We start from the raw sequence: 22,340 nt of genomic DNA, 5'->3' as shown, positions 1-22,340 counted from the left end.
ATTTAGATACCTCTTTTAAACCTAACCAAGGCTCTGGGGTCCCTGAGTCTCTAAGTTCCCCATGTGGGCAAAGAGAACAGACTGGACACTATTAGTTCAGTCTGCTGGAAGAATGGAGGGAAGCCAGTAGAAGAAGATTACTTTTTTGGGGGGGGCGGGGGAATGAGAAATGGTTTTTTGGTCCATTTCAACAAGGCTCAGAAGAGGAAGTTGAGGCTGGGAGGGGACTGAGGCTGGCGGGTGTAGTCCTGATCCTGTGTAGCTCTTCCCATAAAATGTTTTGTTCTGGCTTCCTGGAGCACTGTGTCCTGTGTCAGAGTAAGCAGTTTAACTCCTGCCCTGAACAAACCACCTTCCCCGTCCTGGGAGGGGAGGAATTGGGCAACCATGTATCAACTGCTCGCCCCATTCGCAGGCCCTACTGGAAGGAAAAATGTACTGTTTCTTTGAATTCCCCCAGTAAGGCAGCCGCGTGTTAATCCTTGTCCCAAAGAGGAACCAGACGGGCCCGGAGGACGACAACGTCTAGGTCAACAGGGAGGAGTTAGAGGAACTGACTGGAAAGGGACATGAAGGGGAGGCCCACAACGGGGTTGGGCGAGTAGGGTTCAAATTCCCACCACCTCACCCTCCCAGGGCCTGACCGAATCCTGCCTTCTGCCCTCAGACTCCCACCCGGGGCCAAATGTGGTCAGCCCCTCCCGCCCCGCGCGAGAAAAAAAAGCATCGCAGTCAAGACCGAGCGGGGGACGTGGCAGATAGATGCAGGCCCACTTTATTGGCAGAGTCCAGCCACGCTGGGCGGGCCGTCAGGCTTGCGCCGGCGGGGTGTTCGGGCCGCGGTCCCGGCTCAGCATGCACGCCCCCGCAGCGCCCTGGGCTCCTCCCTGGGTCGAGGCTCAGAGCTCCGGAGGGCCGAAGCCGGGTGGGCCGGTGGGGGTGAGGTCGGGGTACACCAGGAAGCCGGAGAAGGTGATGTACTTGCCGTGGTTGCTGTAGGCGCCGTAGCCGTCGTGGTCGTGGCTGAGCAGCCACACGGCGTCGCCGCGCCGCAGCGCCAGCATCACACTCTGGCTCTGCATCTCGCGGCGCCTCGACGCGCCGTCGTCGTAAATCATGGCCTGCACCTCGTCTCGGTTCTTCATCAGTTTCACCGACAGCGTCTTGCGCGGCAGCTTGCCCAGTGTGAAGGAGAAGAAGTAGGCGCCGGGCAGGCGGCAGCGGAACACGCCGGCCGCCGCGTCGAAGTCGCCGCCAATGTTGACCAGCTCCGTGTCGAAGGCGAGCGGCCGGTGCCGTGGCCCGGGAGCCGCGTCCGAGCCCACCAGGCTGCGCGTGCGTGCCGCCGAGAAGGCCGAGCGCGGCTCCGGGGCTGCAGGTGGCCCGCCCACCGGCGCGTCGGCGTCTGCGTACACCAGGTAGCCGCTGAAAGTGGCGCCAGGCGAACCAAGCGCGTACTGCGGGGCGCCGTGCAGCCGCAGCCACACCGTGTCGCCGTAGTCGAGCTGCAGCATGGCGCTCTGGCTGGCGGCACGCCGCGTGCCGGGCCGCCGCTGCTCATCAAAGGCCAGCGCCTGCACCTCGTCGCGGTTGCGCACCAGCATCACCGACAGGCTCTTGTGCGGGGCCTTGCCGGCTGTGAAGGAGAAGAAGTAGGCCCCGGGCACGCGGCAGCGGAACTGGCCGGTGGCCGCGTCGAAGTCTCCACCGATGTTCACGTACACCTTGTCGAAGGTCACTGCCATCTCCGACGTGCCCTCCAGGGGGGTGGTGCGTGCCGCCGAGAAGGCTGAGCGCAGCTCTGTGGAGCCCAGGGCCCAGCAGGCGGCCGGGCCCAGCAGGCCCAGCAGGAGCGGCAGCATGGCGCCTGGGAGGGGAGGCACGAGAGGAAGGGTTGGGCAGGGGCAGCCTGGAGATGGGTTCCCTTCACAGCCGCGTCCTTGACCCACAACTGGGACTGGGTTTCCTACCCACTTGGACTAGGTCAGTGGTTCTCAGACTTGAGTGGGGCTCAGTGTTACCTGGACGGCCACACATTGTTGGAGTTCCCACTGTGGCACACGGGGTTAAGAATCCAACTGGAGCCGCTCAGGCAGCTGCAGAGCAAGCGGGTCCAGTCCACAGCTAGGCCCCCTGCTAGACGCAGTGTGTTAAAGGATCTGGCTTGGCTGCAGCTGGGTAAGTTGCAGCTGTGGCTGTATTGGAGCCCTGGCCTGGGAACTTCCAAATGCCGCAGGTGCAGCCGTTAAAATAAATAAATAAATAAATATTTCCTGGTGTGTCACAGCGGGATCTGCTAAGGCGGCTCTGCAGTGCCAAGGACTGGGTTAGATCCCTGCAGGGTGGGTTAAAGGACCCGCCCTTGCTTCGTAGGTTGCAACTGCCCCTCAGATCTGATCCCTGGCTTGGGACTCCATATGCCTAGGCGGTGGCCAAAAAGAAAAACAAAAACCAACAAACGTGGTTGTTGGTCCCCACCCCCACCTCAGCTAGAATGAAGGCTCAGAATATGCATTTCTAACAAGTTCCCAGGTACTGCAGATGTTGCTAGTCCAGGAACCACACTCCAGGAACCATTAGATTAGGCCAGCAATTCTCCCTCCTTTCTTTCTTTCTTGTTACCCCTGTCACACAAATATATCACAGAGACATGTTACATAGAGATAGCAGCAGAAATGCTCTGGTTGAAGGGTCCTATAGCCCTGTCTGCTGGGCTTAGCACATTCCCTCTTCCTTGACACCCAGGGGTCCTGGGAACACAGAGGGTAGTCGGGGGTCTCAAGTTTCCTTCAGCCTCTGATTTGCTGCATTTTCCTCTGTCTATTCTACAGTCCTTGGCCTGCCCTTCACTCAGGCACTGCCTCTCTATACTGATATCCTGGATATATTGGATGGCTACTGTTTAAGCCCCCATGTGGGCAGAAAAGGAAATAACTGCTCCCTCGCCCCTTTCCTGGCCTCTGACCCAGTCAAAGGTCAGCTCCCACACTGGACCTCTGGACTCACCAGGGGCCCTTCTTGCACTAGAAGCCAGAACAGACAGGCTTTGAGGTAGCTCCTCTCCCCTCCCCCCATGAAATCAGAGTAAGAGAAAGGGACACCTTCCTCTGGGCTTGGGGGCTGGTCATTGAGAGAAAGGGGAGAACCTCAGGCTGCTGGAGATAGAGAGGGAGGCTACAATTCCAGCGGGGCTTTGGCAAGTCTGAGGGCAGCATCTTGGTTCTCAGTAGTGGTGGAGTGGAGAGGACTCAGCTAAATCTGGGCTCAGGTCCTGTCTCTACCCCTTACATGCTGTGACACCTTAGGCAATTTCCTTAACTTCTCTGGGCACGGCTCCCTCTGTGTAAATGGAGGAGGTGTGAACATGTTTGTTGGATGACAGTATCTTAACCTTGAGAAAAGCAATCTGATCAAGTTCTTTTTTTTTTTTTTTTTTTTAATGGCTACACTTGCAGCATATGGAAGTTCTTGGGCCGTGGACTGAATCCCAGCAGCTACAGCAATGCCGGATTCTAAACCCATTGTGCCAGGCCAGGGATCAAACTCATGCCTCTGAAGGGACCCAAGCTGCTGCGGTTGGATTCTTTTCTTTTTTTTTTTTTTGGTCTTTTTTTCCATTTTTTTTTTGTTTTGTTTTGTTTTTTTAGGGCCGCACCCGTGGCATATGGAGGTTCCCAGGCTAGGGCTCTAATCAGAGCTATAGCTGCCAGCCTACACCACAACCACAGCAACTCCAGATCCAAGCCAGTTCTGTGACCTACAGCAGTGCCAGATCCTTAACCCACTGAGCAAGACCAGGGATTGAACCCGCATCCTCAAGGATACTAGTCGGGTTCGTTAACCACTGAGCCACGATGGGAACTCCTGCGATTGGATTCTCAGTGCACTGTGCCACAGAGGGAACTCCTGATCAAATTCTTGACATAAGGGGTTAGGGGCTCAGTAACTCCTATCCCTGGGAACTTGGTGAAGGCACTACTTAACTCAGAGGGCAGGATTCCATTATGCTTCCTGGAAGGGGACAGGCTTGGGATGCGAATACCCTCAAGCCCTAAGATAGAGGCACAGTGAGAAAGAAAATGAGCTGGCAACAGTTTAGGATTTGGGCTTCTATAGGAAATGCCCTGAGAGTGTGTGTACCTTTGTGTCTCGTAGGGACACTGGGGTCCTGCCAAGAACGGTTGCCATGTGCAGCTGTGGAAAGCTGTACACAACCCAGACATTAACCTGAGGGCAGGTGGGCACCAGGGTCCAACACACAACCCTATGGGCTAGCCAGCACCCTTAGTCAGGGTGGGGGTGGATCTGCAGGAGTGAAGATTGCACCTCGAGAGTATTCAGTGCATCCCTTTTCACAGAGCTCCTTGGACACGTGTGGTCTCACAGCCAGCCGGCAAGACAGGTGGCCCCTCTCCTATTTTATAGTTGAGAAAGCCAAGGCCCACCAAGGGGAAGCATTTTGGCCCAAGGTCACCTATGGCACACTGAGGCAAGCCTTGAACTCAATCTTTCGGCTCCAAATGCAGAGTGCTTTCCTTTGCACCACCTTCCCCTTCTAAACACAGATATGTGCAGCCAATCTGTCATTTGCCTCAATTTCCCTTTTTGCAAAAATGGGGAGAAAGTGGAATGAATGAGTCTCGGGATCTAGGGTGAAGAGGAAAGAAAGCAAAACCAGCCAACCTCCCTCCCCCCAAACTGGGAGTTTGGGGACATCGCTTCCTGACCCTGCTGCTCTCCTAGCGGGTCTTGCCCCAGAAGCACCTGCCCGCTCCACTGGCAACAATCTCCCTACCCACCCTGCCTTCGCCGCAGGGTCCTCCTGTGTGTCCAGCACCCAGCCTCTGTTCCACCCACCACTGCCCGTTTCTCAGATCGCTATAGGTCCCCATCCTTCCCTGAACCCCTTCCCGAGGCAGGTCTGTCTGAGCAGAGGTGAGAGGGTGTCAGGTGGGCATCCTTAGCTCCAGGGAAGGAAATGGCTGTTCCCAGCGCCGTCCAGGTGAGGCTCAAAATAATCATCCTCAAAGAGAAAAAACTGGGACACAGAGCCCTGGACAGACCCAGAGCCCGCCCGGGAACCGACGGTGGAGGCGCAGCCATGTCAGGCTAAGGGGATCCCAGAGACCCCTCCCTACCAAACCCCACTCCCCAGTCACCCTTTGCCTCAAGCTCTGCCCAAACCTCCCTCCCCACCTACCTTGAAAACCCCTCAGGCTCTCAAGAAGATAAGTCCCCTTTTGATGGAAGAAGCCTTAATTAATCCTTTCTCGTGAAAAAAAAAAATATATATCCCTCAGAAAAGGGTACCCCAGACCCTCCCTCCCCCAGCCCTTCCTTCATCCATCCCTTCGGCGTAAAAGCCCTTGAGCCTCTTTCATGAAAAGAGCTCCCAGGTCCTCCTTTCAGGGAAAAGGGACCCGATTCCCCCGCCCCCGCTTCCAATCAAGGAGAAAGCCCGGCTCCCGTGCCCCTGAGCAGCCCTCACCTGGCGGGGCGGCGGTCGGTCGGGTTCGCTCCGAGCCCTCGGTCTGGCTCCGGGCTGCGGGCGCCGGGCTGCGCACTGACCGCCCGCGCTGCGGCGGGGCCGGGCCTGGCGGGGGCGGCGGCGGCGGCGGCGGCGGCGGGCGGGGCGCTGGGACCCCGGGGTGGGCGCGGGGCGGCGGGGGAAAGGGGCCCTCTGAAGAGCGAGCCGCGGGACCCGCGCGAGGAGGGGCGGGGGAGAGGCGGGCGGGGAGGAGAGAGGGAGGGGCGTGCCGAGGACCCGGAGCCGAGCCGCGGGGTCGAAAATACTGCACAGAGGGGGCCCTTCCTCCTCCTCCGACCTCCCTAGCGCTTCATCCTCTGGGTGTGGAGAGCACGCATCCTTAATCCAAATGAGCAGATGGGAAACTGAGGCCCGAGAAGGGGAAACTGAGGCAGAGGCCAAACTGGGGGTGGCTCTGGGCACCGTGCAGACCAGCCTCCTCCCCGGTTTTAGGAGAGGGGACTGGAGCAGGGCGCAGAGACTGGACTAGCTTCTGGCTGCAAGGACAGTGGAAGGTGAGAGTTTGGCTGGGACAGATGTCCAGAGTGGCACTGGGGGAGGGGGCTGAGGGAAGAGAAGGATAAATGGATCAATGGTGCCAGTAAAGGAAGAGCTTACAGTGACCTGATTTCCTTCCTCACCTCTAAATCCGAAAATGCCCATGGTTTGTAAGGAAAGAAGAAGGAAGACAAAGCCCCCAGACTTCAGAGGGTCAGCCTGGGCTCCCTGGAGAGTGGGTGAGGAAGGAGGAGAGTCCTTGGGACAGAATAGAATTTGGGCAGAAAGGCTTCGTCCACAGCACCTGCAAGGAGGGCAGGGGCATTGACGCTCTGCCTGTGTGGGCCAGGGTGACAGGACCCAGCAGGACACCAGGGCTGGGAACAGCTGTCTTCTTGCCCCAGCGCTTCCGTGGCTTCCACTCTGGGCTCTGAGCCCACCTTGGGAAGGCTGCTGTCCTCTCCTGAGAGCTGTGCAGGGGCAACCTGCCTGGCACTCAGTAGAAGAATGGCTTTTGAAGAGCCCCACTGTCAGCTGCCAGGAGCAGGGCAGTGGCGGGGGTGCCCTCTGTCTGCCCCTGATTGACTCCAGAGGCCTGGGCTCCAGTCCTGGCTCTGCCACGGACCCTCTGTGTGCTCCATGAGAAGCCTGGTGCCCCATGAAACCCCCTGCCCTCTAGAGCTTTCCTTCTGGAACCCTCAGAATTTACATGACCCCAGTTAATCTAACATGGGTTAGTCCTCATGAAGGTGCTGACAGTGATGATGAACTCATTAAGTGTTCTCCACGGTGTTAGGAATTTTGAAATGAACTGATATGTGCCTTACTGGAAAGGAATGGGAGTTCCTGCTGTGGCACAACAGGATCGGCGGCATCTCTGTAGCGCCAGGACGATGGTTCGATCCCTGACCTGGCACAGTGGGTTAAAGGATCTGGCATTGCTGCAGCTGCGGGGTAGGTCACAACTGCAGCTAGGATCTGGCCCCTGGCCTGGGAGCTCTATATGCCATGGGGCAGCCAAAAAAAGGAAAGGGAAAAAAAAAAAAAAAAAAAAAAGGAATGAGTGGAGGCATTTTGGGCCAGGCACGGGGGTACCTGGGGACTCAGGGTGAAGCACCTGTAGACTGGGAGTACCTCTGTCTCCTTCACCACTCTGAAAAGGCCTAGGTGGGGTGTGGGGGGTGGCGAGACAGGGTGAGGGTGGGCCCAGCCACCCAGGATGTGGCAGGAGGGCTGGGGAAGGCAGGAAGTGGTCCTGTGGCAGCCAAACTCTTTGTAGGGCATAAGTACCTCTTCTGGGCCAGGAGGGTGGGGCTGCCATCTTGAAGGTGTCTTTCGAAGGTGCGATTCCATTAATGGAAAGGAAGGGGAAAAGGCAGGACTCTCTAAGCAGGACAATTAAATCCCAGTGGGGGTCTGTCTCAGGCTGAAAGCCACTGGACACTTTCCTTGCATTCACAAAAAAAGTTTCACCAGAGAAGACAGGGTGGGGGATGGGGACACATGGCTGAGGCAGAGGACAGCAGGGTTTGCTTCAAGGGATGGGACAAGGTGGAGGCTGCTGGAAAAGGGATAGAGAAAAAAGATGCCAGGTACTGGTGAGTGTCTAGGGAGACTCCGGTAGGGCTGGGCATGCACCGGAATGAAAGTTAGGAATGAGCAGAGTTCAAAGAAAAGAGCCCTAGGCTGGGTTGTAATCCCTTATCTGCTCCTACTTTGTTGTGCAACTACCACAACATAATAATTTTCAGGAATTCCCTTGAGGCCTGGGTCACTGCTGTGACGCAGGTTCAATCCCTGACCCAGGAACTTCTGCATGCCTTGGCCAAAAATAATAGTAATTTTCATAGCAAGTTACATTCTTTTTCTTTTTCTTTTCTTTTTTTGTCTTTTTAGGGCCGCACCCGTGGCATATGGAAGTTCCCAGGTTAGGGGTCAGATCAGAGCTGTAGCTGCTGGCCTACGCCAGAGCCACAGCAACGCCAGGTCTGATCTGTGTCTGTACCAACACCACAGCTCAAGGCAATGCCAGATTCTTAACGCACTGATCAAGGCCAGGGATCAAACCCACATTCTCATGGATACTAGTTGGGTTCATTACGTCTAAGCCACGATAGAAACTCTTTAGTTTGGTTCATTGTGTAGCAGGTGCTACTGGTACCCCCCAGGCCCATGTGGAGGTCACCTGCAGACAGTTCCTGAACTGCTCCTTGTGTCTCTCCTGAAGCATTCCCAGCTCTGGAAGTGAGTGTGCGGCAGGCTAGACGTGGAGAATTAATACCCCCAGGGTAATCCTCAAACAAGAAGGGTCCAGAGTGAGTGGATAAACCCTCTAGCTTTCAGTCCCTCTGAGAGCAGGGCAATTCCCAGTTTCTAGGCATGTTCTAGTCTCAGGGACACTCCAGCAGAATAGAACCTAAGTTGTCCCTGGGGAAAAGCTGCTTATCCCTGTGTGCTTTGCTAGCTTTCCTCTCTTGCTTGTCTCACTTCTCTACTCCCTCAGCTTGCTTCTGGGATCACCTCCTAAATAAACAACTTGTATCCAGATCTGTCTCAGGGTCAACTTTTAGGGGAACCCAAACTGAGACAATGAACAACAACTCTTGCTAAGTGCTTTTTCATTTCACCTGTTAATTTCTTAACATCCCCTGAAGGAGGTGTCCTTAACCCCATTTGACAAATGAAGAACAAAGAGATGAATACAAAGGCAAGGATTCAAACTCACATCTGTGTAGTTCTAAAACTTGTGTAGCTCCTTAACCACCATGCTCTGTGGCCTCCCTAATTGTCTGATCTTCGCTGGGCCTTATTTTTTTCACCTATAAAATGAGGAATGGGCTTTTGAGTTTGAAGGGAGGCAAGGTACCCAGTGACTCCTGAAGTTAGGCCTGGTCATTGAGATGTAAGCAGAAGTTATTGGGAGAGAAAGTGCTTTAAAGGGACTGATTCGGGCGTTCCCTTCGTGGCTCAGCGGTTAATGAACCCGACTAGGATCCATGAGGATGTGGGTTTGATCCCTGGCCTCGCTCAGTGGGTTAAGGATCACGCATTGCTGTGTGCTGTGGTGTAGGTTGCAAATGCAGCTCCGATCTGGCATTGCTGTGGCTGTGGTATAGGCCAGCGGCTACAGCTTTGATTAGACCCCTAGCCTGGGAACTTCTATATGTCACAGGTGCAGCCCTAAAAAGAAAAGAAAAAAGAAAGTCTGACTCAGCTGGGAGACCCATTCTTTCAGCCTTCCCTCTTCTTTTCCTTTTTCCTGGAATGAATGCATGAAGGCTGGAGCTCCTCACCTTAGGCCAGGAGACAACAATGAAAGGTTATAAGACACAGTGGGACACAGGTCAGGTACTCAGGAGGAGGCTGAGAAGAATAGGACCTAAAAATCCTGAGTTCGAGGAGTTAATCACTTAGTGCAAGTGGCTGGATGTGGACGTAAAGAACCGTAATAAGTAAAAAGAGATCAGCACTAGGAGAGCCCTCAGAGGGGGAGAAATTCCACCTGGGGGGGGTCAGAGAAGGTGTCACAGAAGAAGTTATTTCTAAAGGACGGTGAAGATTTTACATAATGCTGAAAGAGGAGGGAGGGAGTGAGATCCAGTCAAAGGTAAGAGTGTGAACGAAGGTGTGGAGATGGCATAGATGGGCCTGCATGTGGCTCAGTTCAAGAGGGAAGGGTTTGTGGAGGAGGCGTGGCAGGCGAGGGGTATGGGGCTTGAATGCTGAGCTAAGGAGCTAAGGAGCTTGGTTTATCCTGCAGCCGAGGGGCGAGGGCTCAGAGCAGTATTGTAAGATTACTCCAGCCACAGACTAGAAGGCAGGAGACAGACACAGCGAGGAGAGGCAGGGAGATGGACAAGCATATACTCAAAGTGTCCGGATGAATCTGAACTATGAAGGACTAGTCAGAAAGCAAAAGAAAGGGAGGACAGGGGTGGAGAAGAGACAGACAAGAGGCTGAGAAGAGAGGCAGAGACTGACAGAGCGCGCGCACAAGCTCACAATTTAATTAGCTTCCTGGTCTGCCAGTGGATTACAGGGGAATTAGCAGAGCTCGGAGTCTAGGGACCTTGCTGGGAGTTGAGGGGAAGCTAATGAGAAAGACAACAACACACCCCAGGGAGAAATGAAAGGGGAGGAATGTTAGCCAAGCAGAGATGCCTGCAGGAGAAACAGATGTCAGGGCGCTGAGTCCTTGCCTTCCTTGGAGAATTCAGCCTTAGCGGGGGGGAAAGACATTTCCAACTCCTGGGTTGGGCTCCTGGCCCCACTGCCCCTGTTTCCAACCCCTCTGAGAGCCTGGTAAACAACATGAAATGGGGGGAAGGTGAGAGAGGCCACGAGGATCAAGGTACCCTCCGTTGGCCCTTTTCCCAGAAGGGAGCCCCCAGGTCCCTTGTGCAGATGGGGCGGTTGAGGCCAAGGATGCAGAGGTGGCCAGCTCCTGACCAGATGTGGCACGTTGCATTTCCAAAGACAGCGTGACAGTATCTCCCATCCCATCTGCTCTTCTTACATTGGGACCATGCCACTTCCCTCTAAGAGGAGGACTTAGGTTGGGTCATGATAGATGATACTGCTACTGCTTGGCGCTTTCTCTCTTAAAAGTCACACTTGGGTTCTAGCCATCATGATGTGAGAGAGCCCCAGGCCATATGGAAAGGCCACATGCAGATGTTATGGCCAGCAGCCCCAGTCAGGACCAGTTATTTAATTTGTAAGGTCCAGCATGAAAAGGCAGATGAAAAGGCAGGGCCTCTTTAATTTAGATGGTGACAAAGAGCATTAACTCAAACACAGAGCCCTTCCAAGTGTGGGACCTTGAGTAGTTGCACAAGCTCATCCCACGAAGCTGGGCCTGACCCAGCTGAGGTTCCAGTGTCAACTGCTGGCAGTATGGGTGAGGAAACCACCCAGATGGCTCTGGGCCCAGACACCATCCGACTCCTACTGTACACAGGCCTCTGAACGAGAATCACCTGGCTGAACCCAGCGCGCCTCCAGCCCCACAAGGGATAAAATTGATTTTGGTTGATTTAAACCAGAACCTTTTGGGTTACTGCAGCAATAGAGTTGGAACACTGAACCAGAATTTATCAAAACTGGAGTGAAGGGAGTTCCCGTTGTGGCTCAGTGGAAACGAAGCTGACTTAACCTGACTAGTCTCCGTGAGGGTGCAGGTTTGATCCCTGGCCTTGCTCAGTGGGTTAAGGATCCTATTTTGCCCTAAAAAAGCAAACAAACAAAACTCCTCCTAAACCAACAACAACAACAACTAAAGCTGGAGTGAAATGCAGTACAGTTATGGAGTTTCTCCCCAAAACCAGGCTCTTTACCTGAGCTATTGTTGTAGGTCTTTTTTTTTTTCTTTGCATTTTTAGGGTCCCACCCGCTGCATGTGGAAGTTCCCAGGCTAGGGGTCGAATCAGAGCTGTAGTGGCCGGCCTATACCACAGCCACAGCAATGCAGGATCCAAGCCCCTTCTTTGACCTACACCACAGCTCAGGAAACGCCGGAGTCTTAACCCATTTAGCAAGGCAAGGGATTGAACCTGCATCCTCATGGATCCTAAGCAGGTTCGCTAACCACTGAGCCACGATGGGAACTCCAGTATCTAGCACATTTTAAAATGTGTGTGCCAGAGTTCCCTTGTGGTTCAGTGGAAATGAACCTAACATCCATGAGGTCGCAGGTTCGATCCCTGGCCTCGCTCAGTGGGTTAAAGATACGGTATTGCTGTGAGCTGTGATGTAGGTTGCAAATGTGGCTCAGATCTGGTGTTGCTGAGGCGTAGGCTACAGCTCCAATTCGACCCCTAGCCTGGGAACCTCAATAGGCCGGGGGGTGCCGCCCTAAAAAAAAAAAGACAGAAAATGTGCCTGCCCTTCAACTCAGGGATTCTACCACCTGAAAAGCTGTTCTTCAGATAGAAGTCCACTTGTTTGAAATGACATATTCTTAATTGCAGCATTGTTCGTAACAGCAAAATACTGGAAACAATCTACATGTCCAGCAACAGAGGACCCATTCAATAAATTCTGATACATAGAATACTATGCAGGCACCCTTTGCAAAAAAAATGAGGGGTCATTTTGTAATGTGAAATAATGTCTTAAGATTTACTGTTAAGTGAAAAAAAAGTGTACAGTATGCTACCATTTCTGTTAAAAAAAAAAAAGTATGCATTTGCCTTTTTTTTTTTTTTTTTTTTTTGGGCTGCAACCACGGCATGTGGAAGTTTCCAGGCCGGGGATACAGGGATAGAAACTGAGCCGCAGTTGCAGCCTGCACCACAGTTCCAGCAATGCAGCCACAAGGGAAGTTTCTGCATTTGCTTTTATGTGCACAGAATACCTCTGAGAGGATCTTCTAGAAACTGTTAACAGCAGTTGCCTCCTGGGAAGAGAAATGGTTCTGGTAGAGAGACATACTTTTCACTGTTTCACCCTTTTGCACTTAAAACTTTAAAAGGCGGGGAGAACGACTATCTTTCAAAGCAGCTGCTCGGTTCCTGCTGGCTTCTATTCAACCTGAGTTCGGCTGAAAGCCCTTAGCCTTTTCACATGCACCACTGTCAAGTCAAACTACTTTCACCCAGTGCTAGTGCAGGTGATTTTTAAAAATATTTATAAATGCAGGTCTTTCCACTTCTTTTAAATCCATCCTGTTGGTTTCAGCCCACTGTTTCAAGATACTTAAAATCTTGCTTCTGACATCCAAATATTAGCTTTTCCTCCCAATAGGGGTGCCTTCTGCACTGTGAGTGTGGCAGACACGAAAACCACTGAGCTGACCAAACGCAGAGTCCAGAAGCATTAATGGTAAGACCTGTCCCCAGATTTACATCAACTCAATCACCAACTTGGGTGGAGGAGTACATTGGTTAAATGGGCTAGAAATCCACCTGAAAGGGCAACCCTGAGGTCACTGTTTCATTGTGAGCCTGGCCAGGGAGGCATTCAATGTCTAACTGGAAGTGACCAAGGAAATTTTCCTAGTGGACTTTCAAATAAATAACAGCAAATGAGATTATTGTTGGTATTATTATTTACTGTATCTTGTTCTTGGTGGATGTACCGATTCTTTTCCTAGGTATTCTCAAACCCACAGTGTAATATATTCCAAAATAAATTTTGGAATTCACCTGAAACGTACCCACTTAGAATTTCCAGAATCTACCTTTTCCTCTTTTCTGATACTAGGACACTTGCAGCCATCAGGCACTGGGGCCCCCTTCCCTTCCTCCATGGCTTTCTCAGTTACACTGGCAAGGGTTCCAGGATCTTCTCTGCAAAGGTTTTTGAATACCTTGGGATTTGCAACTCATTTAAAATGGCTGGGTGCTTAGGTGTGCTTATTATCTTCCATTTGGAGTTGCAATTTCCTTGAAACTATTTTGCTTGACTCATTCCAGCTTAGAAATGCTTTCCTTTGGGGGAGAGTAAAGAAAACCGAGGTTGAGTATTCTGCTTTCCAGTTGCTAACGTGACACCTTCAACTCCAAGTGGAACTCTAGCCTCTAATAATTCCTCTTGCTCTAAAAGTAACAAATGATGTCTCTTATTGTCTGCACTTTTTCCTAGTCTCAACTTCAAGATGAATCTCAAGTCCTTACAAGGACTTCCATCTTCCTTTTTCTTTTTTGCTTTTTAGGGCCACACCTGAGGCATATGGAGGTTCCCAGGCTAGGGGTCCAATCGGAGCTACAGCGGCCAGCCTACACCAGGCCACAGCAACGCCAGATCCAAGCCGCGTCTGCAACTTATATCACAGCTCACAGCAACACCAGATCCCTAACCCACTGAGTGAGGCCAGGGATCAAACCCGCAACCTCATGGGTTCCTAGTCGGATTCATTTCTCCGCTGCACCACAACAGGAACTCCCCATCTTCCTTTTACTTACTTTTTTTTTTCTTTTTAGGGGTGCATCACGAATATGGAAGTTTGCAAGCTTGGGGTTGAATCGGAGCTGCAGCAGCCAGCCTACAGCACAGCCACAGCAACACCAGACCCGAGCTGAGTATGCAACCTACACCACACCTCATGGCAACACTGGATCCTCAACCCACTGAGTGAGGCCAGGGATCAAACCCAAGTCCTCATGGATACTAATTGTGTTTGTTACTGCTGAGCGACAACGGGAACTCCTCCCTCCTTTTCTTATACAATTTTTTTTTTTTTTTTTTTTTTTTTTTTTTGGGCTGTGCCTGTGGCATGAAAAAGTTCCAGCCAGGGATCAAACCTGCCCACCACAGCAGTGACCCAAGCCGCTGCAGTGACAATGCTGGATCCTAACCTGCTGTGCCAAAAGGTAACTCCATACCTGCTTTTTCAGTTGTGAGCCTGTCAGAGTGCCCTCTTAGAGCCACGCTGGTTTCTTCAGCTCCCCTTTTTCTGTCTGAGGACTTCCTATGAATGGGCTGTCCTCATTTTCTGATGCCAGAGCCTCCCCCCTTTCTTATGCCACACTCCCATGTAAATCTCTAAATGTGAGATAGTAACTTTTCTCTAATTCCTTCAAAGTATGTTTCTAGGACTGTTTATTTACTTGCTCACTCACTCATTCCATGGCCAGCATGCCCTTCTCTCTTGATTCAACTTCCTCCTGTGGTTCCTGTACCACCGTCAGCACCAAGTAATTCTTTTCCATGGTCAAAATTAAGGTTGAAGTTGCAGCTCCCGGGTAGATGTGTCTTCCCACTGAGAGGGACTGGTTGCTGATGCATGTGGAGAGTTGCTCGCCTGCTCAGCTGGTGGCTATGCAGGGTTATGGTTGCCAGGGCAGGGGAGTGGTCCCCCAGCCTGTGGTCATCCTGCCCTCAGAGCATCACTGGGCAGGCAGAAGGGGACTCTCGCCAGGACATGGCTTCCAGGCGCTCACCTGTCAGTCTCACCCAAAGGCTTCTTCCAGGCCAGCAGTGCGCTGTAGTGGAAAGCGTGCAGGATTCAGATTCAAGAATATCTGGGTTTGAAATCCAGCTCTGCTCCTTCCTAGCAAGTTGTCAAATCTCTGAGCTTCCGTTTTTCTCACTTGAAAAATGGAAAAACTGGAGTTCCTGCTGGGGTGCTATGGTTAAGGAACTAACGTCTCTGCAGCAGTGTGGGTTTGATCCCCTGCCAGGTGCAGTTGGTTAAGGATCCAGCGTTGCTGCAGTTGGCCCAGGGACTTTCTTATGCCATGGGTACCGCAGGAAAAAAAATGGGGATAGTATATGGTTGATGGGGTGACTGATAAACACCCCCACACACACACACCCCCATCAACCCCCGTGCTCATCTCAGGTTCAAGAATTTTCACAGGTTATATTCTTGGTGGACTGTACTGTTTTCTTTCCCTTTCTGGATAAGGTACTTCTTTTGGACACATTGCAGTATGTGTCTTTGCCTGGTGAACCTTCCTTCGATGAGCCACGCCCCTCCAGCCCAAGTACAAAGACCCTTGAATCTGGTTGGTTGACCCTGAAGATATGGAGGGCCAGCTGCATAGTTTCAGTGGGGCTGACCCTGGATCCTGGCACCTTCAGGTTGGGCCTGTGACTCAGGTCTGGCTAGTAGAGCATTCCATCCCCCAGACACACTGAACAGAATGGTTTACAGATGGGACATGTGTTTCAAGCCAGAGCCCTTCAGGGGTTTCTTGCTGGAACTTCCCTAAGAGATATTTACTCATCCTCTGAAATTACAAGCTCTAAGAAACCATGTGAGTAAAGCTGCCATTTATCATCTTGGTGCCAAGTGGAGTGAGGGAAACCAGGCAGAGGTGGGCCCAAGGGACACTGCCTTTGTTTGCACCATCAGATTAACCACTGGCCATTTCTGTCGCTTGAGCCAATAAATTCTTTTTCTAAATTAAGCCAATTTGTTGGGCTACTGAGTATGCAGCCATAACACACAGCTTGACCCTTTTGTTGTTGTAAAATCACAAGCTCCCCGTCATCAAGGTTCATTTTCAACTCCTTGTTTAAATCTGTTCCCCTATTTGTATGTACAAAAACAGAACTCAGTCCATGTGCATGACATACTAGAAGCTCACCAGACTTATAGACCCAGGTCTGAATTCTGGCTTTGTCATTTATCAGTCTTGGGCCAATCACTTAACCCTTCTGAAATTCACTTTTCTATCAGTAAAATGCAGCTGTATTTTATTTAGTTGGCTGTTCTATGGGTTGGAGCTAATGCATATATGGGCAGGTCATATAGGAGACCACCAATAGTCCGTTATTAGGTGGTGAGTACATTTATGTTACCCTGATAGCTTTTACTCTGCAGTCTATAGATGCACTTTTTAATTTTTTTCTTTTTTTGCTACCCCTGTGGCATATGGAAGTTCCTGGCCCAGGGACTGAATCTGAGCTGAAGGTGCCACCTACACCACAGCTGCAGTAACCCTGGATCCTTAACCCACAGTGCTGGACCAGGATCAAACCTGTGCCTCCACAGAGACAAGCCGGATCATTAACCCACCGTGCCACAAGGGGAACTCCTACATGCACTTCTTTCCAGGTCACATCCATCTCTTAGCTGTCATGGTTTCCAGGTTTATCATGGACTTGACCAAGGAGAGAGCAGGAATGCACAGGCTTTTGGAAAAGATGGAAGATGAGGGGGTGGACAGGAATTTCAAAAATCAAATGGAGAAGAGATGGAATTAGTCTTTTTAAAAACATGCAACTGCAGAACTTTACACCCACTTTCTATTTATATATATCCTTGTCTCTCAGCTTGGCTCCTCCTGCACAAGGCTCCAGTGGAAGATAACAGACACAAAGAGCAGCTGCTATTGAGGTACAAATATGAAGTGCAGAGGAGGCTGTAGGAGAATTGGGACTGTGGGCTTAGGGTGTTATGGATTTAGGGATGCTAGGGCAAGAAGTCTTAAGAAACGTAGGTCAGAAAGTATTTTGTCCCTTGCCGGAAGCCTGTATAGGCAGAGGAAAGTTGGAGCCATCCTCCATATCCACGTCGTACCCTAGAGCTCCAGCTTTATCTACTGCCTACCGTCCTGCACTGGTGGCAGGAAGAGAAGATAGAAGGCTGCCGAAACAGCTGGGCAGAGATGATGTACGTGGCAGTGGGGATGGAGGAAGGATGACAAATTCAAGAGGAATTTCTGAGAATCTAGCAGTGACTTCTTAGAAGAGGGAAGGGCAGAGAGGAAAGTCATTTCCAGGGTTTTAGATTGGGAAACAGGGTGATCAGGAAGTGTTTAATGAAGTTTGAGAATCCAAGTACCACTGCAGGCTTGGCTCAGAGAAGGGCTGAGATGTAACTAATTGAATTTGAGGATCCTGAAGGACATCCATTCATTCGACAAACATTTGTTGAGTACTAGGTGTTAGGTACTTTTCTCGGTGCTCATTATATGGCAGAAATACAGCTCTGAAGAAATGTTAGGACTGTCATTTGAGAGGCAGTGCCACTTTCTCTCAATTCTTGGCTTTTATTAGCTCCATGACTTTGCCTATATTATCTATACTTATAAAGTAGCCCTTCTCTCTCTTTTTGTCTTTATAGGGCCACACCCGTGGTATACGGAGGTTCCCAGGCTAGGGGTCGAATTGGCCTATGCCATAGCCACAGCAATGCCAGATCCTTAACCCACTGAGCGAGGCCAGGGATCGAAACCTTATGGATCGAGTCCTTATGGATGCTAGTCAGATTCATTTCTGCTGAGCCATGATGGGAACTCCTCTAATTCTCAAATAACCATGACAGCTACCACATACCAAATATTTACTGTGACACTGTACTCAGTTTAATGTGCCAATAAAAGAATTATCTTCCTGAGGCTTAATATGATCAAATAACTAGTCTGAGGTCACACGGCTAAGTGACAGAGCTGGAAGTTGCTCCCATTCCACCATCCTGCCTCCCAGTACCCTAGCCTTAAAAAAAAAAAACTGCTCAAGGCCACTCCTTCATGAAGTCTCCCCTGAGTTCCCCCAACCTGATGTGAGCTTTTCCTCTTGTGGATGCCAGGGATGTGGTTTCAACCTCTCCTGGCACACCCTGCCTGTCCAAGAGCCATCACAGCAAGTGTTCAGGAGACGCAGCGAGGATGCTTTCATGCACCAGGCTTTTTGCTGTTTTACATGCTTCTCAATTTACTCCTCTCCAAATTCCTAGCTTTTACCTTCTCATCAGACCGCATCTCCTTCCCCAGAGCACAGGAATGCCACAGGGGCCAGGGAGAGAGTTCTTGCACCCTCACCGCCTGGAGCACAGGGCTCTGCACACTTAGTAACTGAGGGCTGTACTTACAGACTCTAAATGTGGGCCCCTCAGGGGAGGAAGGGCCTGAGATGCTGAGTTCCAGGGTGAGGTGAGCAGTCCCAAGCAAGCTGCGGCTCTGTTCTGTTTTCACTCTCCTTTTCTGTTTCCAGCCAAAGGACATTCTCAACAATCTTGGTGATGCCAGGAGGCCCAGACGGGATGGAAAACCAGTAGGCACACTTCTGCTTCTTGTCCTTATCTCCCCTCTGGCTCTTCATGCGACTCCATTTGGAAATAAACTGCAAAACCTAATAGATTTTCCATGGAAATGTGGCACATACCAGGGAACAGTCCATTCTCCTGGCTGCCTTAGTGAGGCCAAAATCGGTGCTAGAGAAGGTTCTCTCAGCCACGGTGTCATCCTGGAGACTTTGAGGGGGTGGGGGTGGGCAGGGTTTCTTTCATTATCTGCTCTCCCTCTCAGCAAGTTGGTGTGTCTTGAATAGCTCCTCCAGGTCACAGCTTTGTTCCCTCCCCGCTTTTCCTTGACACTCTCCAAAGCACTGTTCTCCAGCCATATTTTGGTGTTTGGAACTAATAACTATGTATCTGAAAACACTCTTTTTCTGGGTGGCAGTAAGTTGATTCCAGAACAATTGTGGTGCTTTTCTGTTTTGGTTTGTTTGTGTTTGAGAGGGCCTAAAAAGCTCCTGGGCCTTGGATTTTTTTCTTTCTTTTTCTTTTTAGGGCCACACCTGAGGCATATGGAGGTTCCCAGGCTAGGGGTCCAGTCGGAGCTACAGCTGCCGGCCTATGCCACAGCCACAGCCACATCAGATCTGAGCCACATCTATGACCTATGCCACACAGCTCACAGCAACACCAGATCCTTAACCCACTAAGCAAGGCCAGGGATTGAACCCGCAACCTCACAGTTCCTAATCAGATTCATTTCCACTGTGCCACGATGGGAAATCCTGAGGCCAGGGATTGAACCTGCACCTCAGCAGCGACCTGAGCTGCAGCAGTGACAATGGTGGATCCTTAACCTAATGCGCCACAAGGGAATTTCAGAATAACTGTGGTTTTAATACAAAATCTGCCCGATTGGTCCCAGACAGGAGATTTGGGGCCTGGACTGCAGAGGAACCCTTTTAGGAGAGCATGACAAATGGGTATTTCAACATTTTGTCTCAGGGCCATGGAATCATGGCAGCGTTAGACCCGCCTCCCCACCAAAGCTTGGGGAAGCAGCACACAGACGAAGAGGCTGAGTCATATGGACAAAGCTGGCTGTAAGGGAAACACTTTCAGTTGCTTTAGAAATCAATTTGTTACCATCTAAGATGTTCTCCAGAAAAGTTGTTTTTTGATTGATGGCAAAAAACCCCCTTCCATTTGCAACTTTTTCCTTCTAAGACAAAAATCAGAGGCCAAGATCCTGACTCTCTCAAGTCTGAAGACTTAAGATGAAGGATTAATAGAGGTGGAAAAAGTTAAATGAGAGTTTACATGTGACATCCTTAAAGAAGCCTTAAAAAAAAAAAAAAAAAAAAAAGTCTCTCCAGAGGAGATAAAATACACATCTTTATATTTAAAAAATAAACCAAAAGGACTTCCCTTGTGGCACAAGAGATTAAGGATCTGGCCTTGTAGCAGTGTGGGTTGCTGCTGTGGCACAGGTTCCATCCCTGCCCCTGGGAACTTCCATATGCCACAGGTAGAGCCAAAACCAAAAAAACCCCTCCCAACCAAAATCCCAAAGATAGAGTATTCTGGCACTTAGGGAGGCAGCCTGAATGAACCTGTTCAACATGCAAGGCTTTTCTAGAAGAATCCACAGAGAAGCTGACATGTACATCACTGTCAAATGTTATCCTTCAAATGTAGCACAGGTTCCAATGCATTGGACTGATGGCACTCCTGGGAATAAATCCTTTGCTTTCCACATCTGCATAAACCATAATAGTCCAGAAAAGTAAGAGTGATCATTTCTTTTCAGTTGCTTTACTTATTTTTTATTCTGAAGAGGCAAAAACTATGTCTTTCCTGATTTAAGACGATTCTACTCTATTGTGAGGGAGGTTAGTTCTTTAGTTTACTGATTTGATTAGAACACACAGCATTGCTCCTGAGATAGACCAATCACTTATCATTTGGTTCACTGGCTACTTCTTTCTCAGCATTTCATTGCTTCTATGAAGCAGTAAACATGTCTTGGAATTCAAGTCAGGTTTGAATCCTGCTCTGAAACTCACTAGCTCTGTAATTTTGAATGAGTTACTTACTCTGAGTCTCATTTTATTTTTCAAGTAGGACTACTCACTCTACCAAAGACTGTGAGAATTAGCACTTACACCTCAGGCCTGGTAGTCATTACTCACCATTATTCTCTCTTCTGGCTTCCTCACCTGCCATAACACCTTAAACTGACCAACTTTATGTACTGCTACTTCCCCAGCTACAGTTTTTCTATACAGCCCATGAGGCTAATGTTTTAGGGGTCTGTTTTTTTTTTTTTTTTGTCTTTTTGCCATTTCTTGGGCTGCTCCTGCGGCATATGGAGGTTCCCAGGCTAGGGGTCTAATCGGAGCTGCAGCCACCAGCCTACGCCAGAGTCGCAGCAACGCAGGATCCGAGCCACGTCTGCAACCTACACCACAGCTCACGGCAACGCCGGATCGTTAACCCACTGAGCAAGGCAGGGATCAAACCTGCAACCTCATGGTTCCTAGTCGGATTCGTTAACCACTGCACCACAACTCCCAGGGGCCTGTTTTTTTGGTCTCTTTAGGGCTGCACCCGAGGCATATGGAGAGTCCCAGGCTAAGGGTCAAATCGGAGCTGCAGCTGCCAGCCTACACCAGAGCCATAGCAACGCTGGATCTGAGCCACTTCTGTGACCTGCACCACGGCTCACGGCAACCTCAGATCCTAAATCCACTGAGCGAGGCCAGGGATCAACTGTGTCCTCATGGATACTAGTCGGGTTCATTAACCGCTGAGCCACAAATGGAACTCTTTAGGGGGCCTGTTTTAAAGGGCTAAATATAGTAATTTTTTTTCCACAGACACCAGAGAGAAGTAATGCCACTGTGTAGGCCTTGAACTCGGTGCTGGATGTAGTCCCCCACCCCCTTTTACTTTTTGCTTTAGGGCCACACTTGAGGCACATGGAAGTTCCCAGGCTAGGGGTCACATCAGAGCTACAGCTGCTGGCCTAGGCCATGGCCAAAGCAACTTGGGATCCAAGCCACGTCTGCAACTCACAGTAACGCCGGACCCTCAACCCACTAAGTGAGGCCAGGGATCAAACCTGCATCCTCATGGATACTAGTCAGATTCATTTCCGCTGCACCAATACGGGAAGCCCTTGTAGTTTCCCTTTTCAGTTTAGTGCGCAGTATTATTAGCAGCCTTGGGGGAGGAAGAGTTTGAAAGCAAAGATCTCATCAGGTTGGGAGGACTATGAGACTTCACTAAAAGATGGCACTAGAACTGAATTTTACTGTACAGGAAAACTTCAATGGGAAGAGGGGAGGGAGGATATTTCTAAAGTAGGAGATCACTGCAAGGCGAGGGTATGTTTAGGTAACAGTAAGAAGCTGGGAAATAGGACTCTGTTTAAAGTTTCCTTTATCCTATGGTTGCTTACCTACTCTGGCACTTCTACAAGTACCCCAAAATTCCAGAACACCCCCCCACATTCCTTTCTTCAATCAAGCTTCAATGACCATCACTGCCCAGACGGAATATTTCCTGGCAACTTAGCTCGGTACCGCCGAGGCAAATCACTCGCCCAGTTTCTCAAGTGCAGCTTACTAGATAATTTGCATTATGCTTACATTATTTACACATATAATGGGACAGTTCATTATTTCTTGCAAGTGTATCTTAAGAGTACCTACCTGCATTTGCCAGCCCCTCAATAAACTTCAGATTTCTGAATATGTTAATGGCTTATAGAATTTTATGTAGGACCACAGGTATAGTACCTTTAATGGACGTATAGCTTGGATGCAGTGAGATTCATTAGCTAGTACTTTGAATAATCCCAGGCCTTGTTTTTGAGCCCAACTTTCATAGGCAAAAGCGAAGCCT

The 22,340-nt window shown here is 50.5% G+C and overlaps 1 protein-coding gene and 1 long non-coding RNA gene across 4 annotated transcripts; both read right to left on the bottom strand.

Annotated features, from left to right (window-relative positions):
- Positions 1-759: 759 nt before the first annotated feature.
- Positions 760-5,717, bottom strand: C1QTNF4 (C1q and TNF related 4). 3 transcript variants are annotated; one of them, XM_013994331.3, is made up of 3 exons: positions 5,489-5,717; positions 5,201-5,237; positions 760-1,867 (listed from the first exon to the last, which is right to left on the bottom strand). In XM_013994331.3, the coding sequence occupies exon 3, from the start codon at positions 1,860-1,862 to the stop codon at positions 900-902; it is 963 nt and encodes a 320-aa protein (XP_013849785.3). In that variant the 5' UTR covers positions 1,863-1,867; positions 5,201-5,237; positions 5,489-5,717; the 3' UTR covers positions 760-899. The 3 variants fall into 3 exon arrangements, with proteins under 3 accessions (XP_013849785.3, XP_003122852.3, XP_003122853.3); XM_003122804.5 differs by having other exon boundaries at positions 5,201-5,265; positions 5,489-5,588; XM_003122805.5 differs by lacking the exon at positions 5,201-5,237.
- An 8,834-nt stretch (positions 5,718-14,551) lies between these two features.
- LOC146405261 (uncharacterized) lies at positions 14,552-18,547 on the bottom strand. The gene is made up of 2 exons (XR_014836985.1): positions 18,288-18,547; positions 14,552-14,949 (listed from the first exon to the last, which is right to left on the bottom strand). It is a non-coding gene; the product is annotated as an uncharacterized LOC146405261 (long non-coding RNA).
- Between the last annotated feature and the right edge of the window lie 3,793 nt (positions 18,548-22,340).

The sequence above is a fragment of the Sus scrofa genome, chromosome 2 (assembly GCF_054392235.1).
Source record: "Sus scrofa isolate SSC_HxYL_T2T_F1_AM1 chromosome 2, Sscrofa_HxYL_maternal_Yorkshire_Landrace_v2.0, whole genome shotgun sequence".
Classification (NCBI taxonomy): domain Eukaryota; kingdom Metazoa; phylum Chordata; class Mammalia; order Artiodactyla; family Suidae; genus Sus; species Sus scrofa.
The sequence above is the reverse complement of the archived record's forward strand: the minus strand, read 5'-3'. Positions and strand labels throughout refer to the sequence as shown.

Excerpts from the sequence above, each read along its gene's own strand:
- C1QTNF4 (XM_013994331.3), bottom strand. The coding sequence starts at position 1,862 with ATGCTGCCGCTCCTGCTGGGCCTGCTGGGCCCGGCCGCCTGCTGGGCC.